Below are 12,637 nucleotides of genomic sequence, written 5' to 3'. Positions count from 1 at the left end.
ATGTTTGTGTTTCTTGGCACCAATTTATTTTCTTGCATATTAATTTTACTTTGGATGGGTATGTTTCCTACTCTTAGGCAAATTTAAATCCTTCATCTTTTTCATAACATTGAAATTAGTTGTTAATTCTATTTTTATTTTTGTTATTTTTAGTACAATATAAAAGATAAGAACAAATAGTACCACCATTTCCTTGATTTTTAATTAGGTTGAGCGGCTCGGCGTTCGGCTTGATAGAAGTTCGACTATGTCGGCTATATTTTTAAGAGTTTGAATATGATGAAACTCGGTTTAAAAGCTCGTGAACAGATTCAGTTATAGATTCATGAACAAACTCATAAACAAGCTTGATTATAATGTTTATGAACACGCTAGTGAGCAAACTTGGTTTGCTTATTCTTTTAATGATAGTATTTCTATAAAGGAGAAAATGTAAAAACAACATAGTATTGTGTAAATTTTAATTTTGTAGATTTCAAAACTATATAGTTTTGTATTAAAGACATTTTAAATGAACTTAATTAATCAGTTGTTTGTGCGGGAAACACATGTATTTTTTTTTTCTTTATTCTTCACTAATTGCAGGTCAGTTGAGTTTTAAAAAAACTATATTTTTTATGATTTAATAATAAAATTAGATATTAATATTTTTAAATTCGGCAAAATATTTAAATTTTTTTGTCCAACCTGTACAAACTACAATATATTTTTTAGTTTTTTTCATGTTTAATCATATGTTTGTGAACTGTTACTAACAAAGCAATGTGGAGCGTAAATGACAAGATCCATGGTCGAGAATACAATTTAATGAATTATTTCTCAAATTGATCCAACTTGTCAATGTTATGAGTAAAATTGCTCTTGAATGCCAACGTTGGGAGCAAAATCGTACCATTTTGAACGTTAAGATTAAACTGCTCTAAACCGTAAAAGTTAGGAGTATTATTTTTATACATTGTCCCTAGAATTAACTTATTTAGCTAGTGATTATAAAAATTTGAATTCTTTTTATTTTAATGTAATTATTTAAGGAAGAAATTGAGTTCAAGTATGCACATAGATAGATTTGAAAATCTCAAGATTTTGGATCATACAATTTCTTGATACCGCATCAATTCATCACTCCATTGCAATCGATTTTGCAATTTCATCTTCAAACACTTGTTGAATCCAGATGACCATTGGAGTTCTATATTTATTTATTGTTAATTAGATATAGACATGAAAATTTTACCAATAAAGTTCTATAATGATTAAAGAATCGATGAATAACAATTACTAGCCGAATAACAATTAGTAGCCGTGAAATATGAAATGTAATTCAAACTGATTAAATCTTTTAAGATTGCAATTGAAAATATTTTCAATACTCTTGTTCTTTAATATAAAACTAATAAATCTAGATCTAACAGTGAATGATCTAGATTTACAATTCAGAATTCATAACATTGAATCTCTATATGTATTGATAGGTAAATCAATTTGAAATTTAATCAAGTATACATATACCAATTCGGCCCATAAAACCCACAAACCAAACATAAATTGGTTCGACCAATCCATCTAGCACTCTCTCTAACAACCATGGCATTGTTGTGACAAACATAAAAGTGTTATGAGATATAAAATTAAAAAATTATATATGCATGTTATATTGGAAGTTGTGACTTTTTTGTTCCAAAATAATATTAACTTTTAAAGAAAAAACTGCATATACCAAACGCTACTTTTTAACTGGAAAAACTGAGAAAACTGTTTTAACTAAAAAATGGTGTTTCGTAAATGCAAAATTTTGAGACAATTGTTTTTCAGAAAAAATTACAATATGTAGCTTTCGAAAAAAGTGGCTTCCACAACTTATACGGAGAGCTGATATTAAATTTTTTGGACAAAAATAACTCTAACTTTCAATATAACATAATATATATTTTTTTTTTTTTGACTTTTTATCATGTATTTACCAAACACTTATAAGTTTTCTCCTACCGTACTTTACCTCAAAACGACAAAATGCCACTAAAAGAGTAACGAAGTCTTTAGTCCACATTCTATTAAAAAAAACGCGAGGCTGCTCCCCGAAAAGGACAATGTTATTCACTCTTTCCTTCTCGATCTCTCTACTTTCTCTCCCTATAATACACAATCATAACCAACTTTATCATCAGAGTTTATATAGGAAGCTGTCCCCAACACAGATTCGACGACCGGAACAATCACCTTATCTAAAGTAGTCTATCAACAAAAAGACCCAGTTCAACCAAAGTAAGTAACAAAAGAGATGGGATATAACCATGTTGAACCTCATTAAATAAATTATGAACTCTAAAATATTTATATCTATGATGAATCATCATCAACAACCTTATCTAAAGCGTATGGAAAATAAAATTCCAAAATCCCACATCGATGGGAAAATAATGAGATCAACAATTAATGCCCAAAAACTACAAAATCTGAGCTCTTCAAGTTTATAGCCGAGTCGACACTCATCTACCTATAAACAGCTCAATACACTAATTAAAAGTATAGGGTTATGGCAACTTACTAGGCATTTTTCACCTCCGATTTTGATGCCATTTTACTCCTCTGTTGATGTTCTGCAACTTTGTAGTCTACGACTTCCCGGAACAAACTTGCGTCCAGTTCACAATTCTGGCTTCCGTAAACTGCAGCTTGGACACTGGCCATCAATTTTGCTATTTCCCTTCCTGAAAACCCTTCAGTTTTGGCTGCTGCCTCCTTTATGATATCGTCGGTTACTCCTTTGATTTCGATCTTCTGCTGTTGTTTTTTGAACAGATTTTTGAACCAGCTACCGGTTTTTCCTGATCCAGCTTGAGCTATATACTTGTCTAGATAGAGCTTCAGCAGCTTGAACCGTTCTTCTTCTCCTGGTAAGGGAAATTCCAGGACTTCGTCGATACGATCTGCCACTGCTGAATCAAGATCACCTGGACGGTTCGTAGCAAGAGCAAGGACTATGTCCTTGGATTGGTCACCAGTGCGGTAAAGAAGGGCATTGAGTGCACTTCGTTGAGCTTCACTCATGTAGATCTTGTTTCGCCTGCAAATTAGGTTACCAAATTCAATCTAAAAAAAATCTACATCCCTATCCAAACTAAAATCCTTGATTAAATACGAGTAATGTGAACAGCATATGCAACCTATGAGAAAAAATATCGACTTTCTTTTGCATAAAATAGACAAAGTCCGAATATTGGAAGGCTTCAAGATGTATATAACCATCAAAGGGTAAACCTAACCCTTCCACTATAAAAATTCCAATGCTTGTCTACAATGAACATCGTCTCTCCTGTCTACTTTATATCTAACATATTGCTAAGTTATGAATCGAATTAGTACTTAAACTCAACTCATCCATCTACGACTTAAATGAAGAGGTAAAACCCCAAGTGACAAATTCACTGAGGTAAATCGAAAAGGGGAAGTGCTACTTACTCGCATAGAAATGCATCTGCTTCATCAATGAAGAGCAACAAGCCCCTCTTCGACTTCTTAGACCAATCAAATAACTGATGAATTTTCGTAACAGCTTGTGATCCAAGAGGAGCAACATCTCCACCAGTCATCAATGCATAATCTAATCCCTGCATGAAAAAAAAAATAAAGATAAGAAAAAACCTCATCAAATTTTCATAAACTATTCATCATGACTATATACGAAATTAGACCTCTCCATGAGTGATTTCAAACATCCTCAAATTTCTCATAACTGATTCAAATTATAGGAAGCCCAATTAAGTTAATTAAATTTCTATTATGCCTGCTTTCTTTGTCAAGTAAAAAAATCTTTTGCTCTACAGATGGGCATACATTTGCATGCATCACATTCCAAATTTAAAGTGTCTAACATCTAACTAACCACAGTCAAAACAAGCAAACTTGAAAGTTATTCCACAGAAGAAAAACAAACTATTAAAACTGCACGAGTTATAATTCATTGTTTAAATGATAGACCCATTATGCCAAGTAATCCATGAAGGAAAACAGGACCGTCTTGAAAGATGAGAAAATTATATTCTAGCAATAACATAGCTTATGGAAAGAATGGCATAATTGAATAAAGGTCATACAGATTTGCGAGCAAGCTCTCTGGCAGCCATTGTTTTCCCTGTTCCTGGGGGGCCATAGAAGAGCATGTTCCGGAAAGGTGCCTGGTGGGACTTTGTATTAGCAGTTGCGTTAGCCAATTGTTTAATTCTCTTTTGAAGTGAAGGATGTAAAATAACATCACCAAAGCCATTTCCATTTTTAGAAGACCCATTGTTGGCATTACGTGAAAAAGTGCTAATGCCACGGGTAAAAAATCCTGACCAAGGGTACTTCCCTCTGGACGACTCTCTGATTAGAGATGGTTGTCCCAATATTCTATCCACATAGCTCCAAATCACCTTTGCACCTTCTCTGCATTAAATAAATGAGATTGCATAAGCTAGTACATAACAATTCTCTGGCAAATAAAACTTGGTACATATAGAAACAAAGATCCAATGCACATTCTCAATATCAAAGATGTTTGACACTTGACACAATTGATTTAGATTCTTTTTAAGCCGATTTGAAACAAAGATTGCTGCATGCCACCAAAAAAACATATTTGCAAACTTCAATCACATTACAAACAGCCACTTAACTAAATAAATGTTTGGATGAACTTGCACAGATTCTTCAACTTCAAGAAAGAAGAAATTCAAGTTGCAGAGTTGCTTCTACATCAAGTTAGGAAGTTACCTTGTTGTATAAATCCCAGCTGCAAGGGCTGTCAATCCCCCCACAGCAACAACCAGCTTATTTTGATCCGTTAAAATGACACGTAAACCCCCTGAAAAAGACAAAAACATGCACTTCAGCGGATTTCAAGCCAAATAACTGTTCTGCACATTTATGAAGACTAATATTCTGTTTATAGTTGCACCTCCATGTTCTAATTTTCCTAAAGTATAAGAGGGCCTCAATCACCAAAATCCTCAAACCACAGAGAACCTAAATAACAAAATGATAAACCAAACCTAATTTATAATAATAAAAAAAATTGTTACTCTGAGATAGATTTACCTCCAATATGCTCAAAAGCAGTATTTATAGCAGCAACCCATTTCTCTCTTTCAGCATTTGCACGATCAACTAGGATTCGTCTGTTAACATCTTCAGCTAGCTTTGCTTCATGGGCCCTCCCTTCTGCTTCTGCCATAGCTCGCACCCTTATTGTTTCACGTTCAATCTCAGCTTTTTCTCTCTCTGTTTGTCGCCGTTGAGCTTGAATCTGCTCTTCTGTGGCTCGTCGAGCTTGCTCCTGCCTTATTGATGATTCTTCTTGGAGCTTGACAAGCTCTTGGTTCCTAGATCTTTGGTATTCATTTTCAGCCTGTAAAAACAACAAATCAAACTCCTCTCCACAAAGTAACTTATTTCAGTCTGAAAATGTGGTATTGCATGCCTGCATTCTCTTTCTGGCCAATTCATCCTCATAACGAGCCATCTGGGATTTAGTTTGTGCTTGATGCTGTTGGAGCTTTTTCTGTTCATCATATATTACACGTTGTCTCTCCTGCCAAACAACAAGGTGAAAATTTTAAGAAACATTGCTGCCAGCAACATAGATTCTATGAGTCTCAGAACCTTAGGATGAAGAAACACAACAGCAAAATTCTTTATGCTCAAATGTTATAGCACAGTGCCTAATACAAAGCTCTAGATCACAATTTATATCTATGAATCTTTACTTCAAATGCTTTTCTACTGCTTTCAAATAGTTATTTCATCATTCAGAGAAGTACCAACAAATCAAAGTCAAAAGATGAAATTACTAGTTCTTGCTCCTGCAGAGGGATTTCTGTAAATAGTAGAATTCCCATTCATAAGAGAGAACTCTATATGTACTTAACCAACAAATGTATGCAAAAGCAACAAAAAAAATCTTGCTGCCACCAACCATTTACCCATTAACTCTGGGCATTGAGGTCCAGGGAATTTGCATAAATATTGAGGCAAGGAAACTATGTATGACTTACAGTTTCAGCTTGAGCTTGCATTGCCTTGTACTCTGCAGCCTTTGCTGTCAACTCTTCCTGCCTTGTCGCTTCTTGAGTCTTTATAACTTCAAACACCTATATCATAAGCAAGAAGTACCAGTTTTCAGTCTGACCATTGACCTAATGCTCTTTTTCATTTTTATCTTAAAAAAAAAGTTATTTCATGAAACAAGTTCAAGTTTCAACAAAAATGTCAAATAAAAAATTACAGCACAAAAACAAGACAATTAACAAGTATAAAGACTAACATTAAATATTTCTTCCTATTTGAAATTGCGAAGTTATTTTGATTGAACCCTCATGGTATCTCCCTAATTCCCTCCATCCACCCACACAATAACTCAAACTTCCTTTTCATTGACAGGCATGGGCAGCTCAACAAACCTAATGGTACAAATTAATTGAATTAACAGGACTAGCAATCTAAGCACATAAATTTCAATTATCAGAACAAAATTAAAAAGGAAGAGCCCATTCTCCAGTTACTCTTTAAAACCCCAATTCTAACCTATAACTAAGATAATAAACACAATTGCAAAAACCAAACAAAATCACCCAAATTCTTACAAACGCACAAATTTTTTCAACATATAGCATCCAATGACAACAAATTCAAACTCCAAAAACCTCACCTTCTTAGCGTGAGTCGAGCTCGCAATCTCTCTCAAGGCCTTGGCACCTCTCTCGAGCGCCTCCGGATCGAATCCAGCCGATGTCGTTCTAGGATTATCATTCCTGGGACCTTTAGGAGCAGAATCCGCGGCATCAGGAGCTGCAGATTGAGCAGGATTGGAAGGCTGAGTTTGACCAGATGAAGGATATTGAGTAGGAGGAGCATTGGAACTAGTTGATGGAGAAGGAGAAGGAGAAGAAGAAAATATCTGAGGAAAGTTGAAAGGACCATCGGCAAAAGCGACGGAATTGGACTGGGAAAGAGAAGCAGAAGCTGATGCAGCTATGGCTGAGATTACTCCAATTGCATATGATTTCACCATTTTCGTTTTCTTCTCTGCTAGCTCTAACAATTAAACAAATAAAAAGGAAAAATAATGAAAGTATAACAACAGGGTTTATGTCTTGATGAACAAGACAGTTGCCATGAACGAGCAGAGAAAGGTTTTTCAAGGGTTTAGGGTTTTGTATGTGGCGGTTTTGGGTATCCATATTATGTAACCGGGTCATATTTGAATCCGATATCCACTGGTTCATTACGACTACAATGGGGCCTCGTAATGATTATGGGCCTGATACTGGGCCTACATTTCAGATCAATTAAATCCTGAAATTATAGTGCTAATATTATGGTTCTCAAATTTCATTTTTTTTATTTTTTCAAAAAAAAAATATTTTTATAAGAATTTTAATAAATTTATATGGAATTTTTTTAACTTTAGAACACTATAAAATTCAAATTCAAATCAACAAAGTCCGGAAAAATACTAGTTTAAATATGCTAGTGATTCTTTTTTATTCATGTAACCATAACTATAATCAAATACTTTTTTTTTTTTTTTTTGAGATGAAAAAAAATGTAAACTTTTTAAAGAAATTTTATTATTCTGAAATTTATTGTTATAATAATGTAAAGTTTAACCATTTTTATATATAAAAAGGAAATTTAGAGGATATAATATTAGTGACACTATAGTTAGGAGTCATAAATATAATGAATTAAAGGTGAAAATCGCTCCTCGATTTGGTGGGCATTGCCAGTTTAGTTTAAATCAAAATTTAAATATAACTCAGCCCTAAAATTGATAAAAATTGATAAAAAAATTTAGATATTAAAATAGATTGTTTTGGATTAAATTGTCAATTTTACTACTAAATTGATATCTCAAAGTTTAGGCTAAAACTTCATGAACCATTTCGAGCCTTAATTCTTAATTTAATTTATCCATTTATTTGCACTTTATTTATAATAAATTACACTTATGGTTTTTGAACTTTAAAATCGGAAATAAAAATTTGTGGGCTTTTATCTTCCACTAACATAAAAAGCCCTTCATTTTTTAAAAACTATTTACAACTGTATCAAATCATAATTTTGGATTATGCCAAACTAGTAAAATCAGTACTTTTAATATATTTTAAGGGTTGGAATTTATAAATAGAAGTCTAGACTATATTTTATAGGGTTCATGATTTATAAATTGGAGTCTAGAATTTTTAAATTATAGTGTAAAATCATAATATATAGAGAATAATGATATATTAAGAATTAATTATGATACGACTTAATTGTAATTTTGTACTTACAATTAAAACTCGATAAATGAATGTTCGATAAAGTAATAACCTCGTTTATATAATAAATTCTTTCAGTCCCGACTTGGGCCAATGGACTAAAGTAATAACCTCGCTAAATGCATTAAGTAATAAAAAATATTTAAATCTTTAAAGGCCCAATAAAAATATAAATTAATAATTATTGAATTACATACAATATATATATATAGACCAAAACCTTTCAATCAATAAACTAGAAGTTATTTTTTCTGAAAAAATGCATCTATAGTTGATTATTTTGACTCGTTATTTACTTTTCAAACGCCAATTATATCTAAAATATTTATTCTACAGTTAACACAGTTTCAAATATCTCGCCAAAATGTCAATATACAAATCTACCAGATACAGATTGATCATAAAATTTTTTGCCTCAAATATATACTATGCTATTAAAATAGTTATAAAGTCGAATAACTGCCAATTCAATATGTTCAAATTTCATGTTAAGTATGAACAATTATCTATAAAATAATAAATATTGATTTATCTATAAATGAATAATTTATTCATTTATCGATAAATAAATAATCTCACTTAATGAATATTTTTTTCCGGTCCCAATGATATGCATTTATCGAGATTTTACTGTAATTATGACCCAAACTTTTATGACTTGAACAGCAGATAACATTTGATTCCAGAGCTAGTGAAAAAGATATATTTAGCCATTTTAATTATTGAAAGTTTTTATTTTGAAATATTTTAACTGGAGTTTGGTTAGTAGAGTGACATTTGTTCAAAGAAATTGATTTTGAAAAATTGAAAATGCAATTCTAAATAATTTTAGTATCTAGACTTTTTTATTCTTATGTCCTCAACAAATATTTTGATTTCACTTATTTATATAAGATACTTCTTTGGGAAAATTAATAGACTTTTATTTCTAGTTTGATATTCATATTATATTTAGATATCATATATAATTTTATTATAATATTACTTAAAAATATATGGAAGAATATAATAATTTCAAATAGGCATAATACCAATTTGGCTCTTTAAACCGAATTTAAAATCAATTAGGATTTCAAATTATCAAAATCATCAATCCGGTCTCTGAACTAAGCAAAAATCATCAATTCAAACCTCATCGAAAATCTAAACAGTTTCAGACTCTCTTTCGCAAACTCATTTTGAACCAACACATAGATTATTACAGTTTATATCAAATAGTCACAATTTCTAATTTTAGAATATGATAATGACTCAATTAATAATTTTTTGCTTAGTTTAGATACTTGATTGATGATTTTAATAGTTTAAAATCTTAATTGATTTTGAAGCTTTAATTTGATAGCCTATAAGTTTAATACCTTTCATATACTTTATTCCATTATTTAATTTTCTCATAGCTCTTGTGATTTAATTTAGGGTAAATTTTAAATAAAACCTGTGTGGTTTCACTAATTTTCGAATAAAGGACTGCGATTTACTTTTTTTCAAAGTAAGGACCGGTGTTTTTAACTTTAGCAAAATAAGGACTTTTTCGATTGATACTATTAAAATCACCCTTGACGACTTCAAAAATGACATATTTTAAGAACTACTAATATTCTAAACAACTTTAATTCTTCAACTTTTTTTATTTTGAGATTATTTAGATGATGTTTGATAGAGATTGAAAGTTAATGTTTAGAGAGAGAAAGTTCTAAAAAAGATGATTTTTGAAAATCGAAAATGTAGTTCCATAGAAAATATGACATTGAACAACTGTTAAAGATGGTTTTAATAGCATTAATCCAAAAAGTCATTGTTTTATTAAAAGTGTGAAACTTCAATCCTTGTTTTGATAAAAAATAAACAACAGTCCTTTATCTGAAAATTAGTGAAACCGCAGGGGTTTTATTTAAAATTTACCCTTTAATTTAACACTTGGTGGTAGACCTGTTCATGAACCCGTTGGCCCGTCCAGGCCCGTTCTTTATGGGTTGGGCTTGGACATTCATATTTAATGTTTGGCCCGGCCCGACCCAAGCCCGACTAAACCCGCACACAAAATGGGTTGGGTTTGAGATTTGTCTCAAAATCCCAACTGAGCCCGGCCCGGCCCGATTATATATATATAATTATATGTATATGGTGATAGATTGAAATAGATAAAAGAAATAGAAAATAACAAAAAAACAAATACAGAATAAATTAATAATACCAATTAATTAATTAGTATAATCAAAATTTTAAAAGTCTGAGAATTTTACAAAACAAAAAAGTTCAGATGCATAATGAAAAAAATGTAATATTAAGTAACAGGAGAGTAGAAGAGTTGTGCAAGGAAAAAAAATAATGAAATTGAGATTGCATTGGATTATAGGTTTACATTATAAACAATTTATTTTATTTAATTTATTTTTTAATATTAATATATTAGATGGGCGGGTTGGGCCGGGCTTGGGAAATACTTTTTATAGTCAAGCCCAGCCCGGCCCGAGCCCGATATAAATATAGTGTGGGCTGGGCTGGGATTGGACAAAGTCACTACATGATAAACCCGATTAGGCCCGGCCCAACCCATGAACATATCTACTTGGTGGAGAACAATTTGCAACTATTATAAATTACAAGGGCTAAAACAAAGTTAATTGTGGTGCGCACGTGAGTGGGGAATGTTCTTTGTTGGTCATTTTAAGTGCAAGAATAAAACATAAAAAATAGAGAAATTAAGTTGGTGGGTCATTATGTTAAAAGTTGATAAAACATAGGAAACATTGAAAATGACTAAAAACTAATTAAGTCACTTACTTTCATCATTCCAAAGGTTCTTCTTCTCTTAACTATCATTTTCCACCCTTTTTCTTTTGACATTTGTGTCATTGTACTTATTACTTCATTGTGATTGTGATTGTTTTCTTTTTCTTTTCCTTTACTAAATAACCATTATTTGAGTTTATATACAAAAAAAAAAAAGAGAGATAAATTATATTTATAACCCTTTTCAACTATAATATTAATAATTGTTGTGTAGTTTTTTTATCGGGCCGAATACCCGAATAAAAAGATATAAGAAAATTTGATTGATCGTTTGATTTTTTCTTTAGATTCAAATTGAATTGTATTATTGACTTTCATTTAGTACAATTCTAGAGATTTATTATATTTGGATCGAGAATTGAAGTAAACTGAATCGAACTGTATTGTGGATTGAACCGAACTTTTAATGTTTATTATAATAAATGTGAATAAATTATACACAATAATAATTTAAAAAAATTATAGTTATTGGGTCTGGCCCAAGAGCTCGATCACGGATTCAGTCTTTAGAGATTGACCTGCACTGAGGTGTGCCATTGGGTACAGTCTGATGACAAAGGCAGTTAAATTGTCAAGAAAAGTACTATGATGCAATGTGAATTTGTCCTAAAAAGTGAGAAAAGTATTTTTTTATAGGGGCCCTAAAGGGTGAGATTACTTTGCTACCTTTAGGTGAGACTGTGTTTGCAAGTCGGTGTAGAGAGTGAAGGGCTTCTAGATCCATAGAGGGATTTAATATAGTGGATTCGTAACAGATGCCCCCTCATTGATGCATTTCAAATCATTAGATATGAGATGAAAAAATTGAATGTTCATCATTTGATGCGCGTTTTTCAAAGGATAATTGTCATTTCCTAGGTGATGGATGACATGATTTAGAGATCCTTTACTGTAGTATGATATCAGAAATGTATATAGCAGTGAAATGGGTGAGGAGGAACCATTTCGCCTTCATAAATGACTCAGTTAACTCGGAACATATAAAATTTTATTAACTGGCCGTTCATCGAGGCTATAAAACAGGTTAGTCTCTCATTTGCATCCTTTTATATTTCGTTTGCTCGCTTTTTGTTATTTGTTTGTCCAATGCAAAGCCATACTTAAGGTTTCTTTAGCTAGAGATGCCCAAACTTTCTTCGAACTTGAATATTTCTTGGACTGGTGATTCTCGTGGGAACAATGAGGGTCATTATGTCGAAAAGCCTGAGGAGTTTGAGGTCACAGTTAGTTATAAACATAAATTTTTTTCCTATACTAAGGAGTTTCTTGGCCATATTGACTTTGTTGAGTTTGATGTCATTCTTAGCGAGTTGTATGAAAAGGTCAGGAATCAATTATGCCCGACAGATGTGCATAGTTGGACCAAAAGGGGAGCCTATTTGAACACCAAGCACACCCCAAATTGAATACCCATATGCATCATATGGGCAATGTGGTGAGTATACTAACTCATGGGATGTTTCCATGATCGCCATTGTATAAATGGTTGGTGTTCTTATGAATTGGAAGCCCATGGTCTAGACGTGTGACCTAATAGCTTAATG

General features: G+C 31.9%; 1 protein-coding gene across 1 annotated transcript; it reads right to left on the bottom strand.

Moving 5' to 3' along the window:
• Nucleotides 1-2,281: 2,281 nt before the first annotated feature.
• On the bottom strand, nt 2,282-7,175 carry LOC136221774 (uncharacterized). The gene is made up of 8 exons (XM_066009208.1): nt 6,686-7,175; nt 6,033-6,128; nt 5,459-5,569; nt 5,077-5,386; nt 4,753-4,843; nt 4,095-4,425; nt 3,460-3,608; nt 2,282-3,064 (listed from the first exon to the last, which is right to left on the bottom strand). The coding sequence occupies exons 1-8, from the start codon at nt 7,046-7,048 to the stop codon at nt 2,545-2,547; spliced, it is 1,971 nt and encodes a 656-aa protein (XP_065865280.1). The 5' UTR covers nt 7,049-7,175; the 3' UTR covers nt 2,282-2,544.
• Between the last annotated feature and the right edge of the window lie 5,462 nt (nt 7,176-12,637).

This window comes from Euphorbia lathyris, chromosome 1, assembly GCF_963576675.1.
Source record: "Euphorbia lathyris chromosome 1, ddEupLath1.1, whole genome shotgun sequence".
Lineage (NCBI taxonomy): Eukaryota > Viridiplantae > Streptophyta > Magnoliopsida > Malpighiales > Euphorbiaceae > Euphorbia > Euphorbia lathyris.
This window is presented reverse-complemented; position numbering and strand designations above follow the sequence as displayed.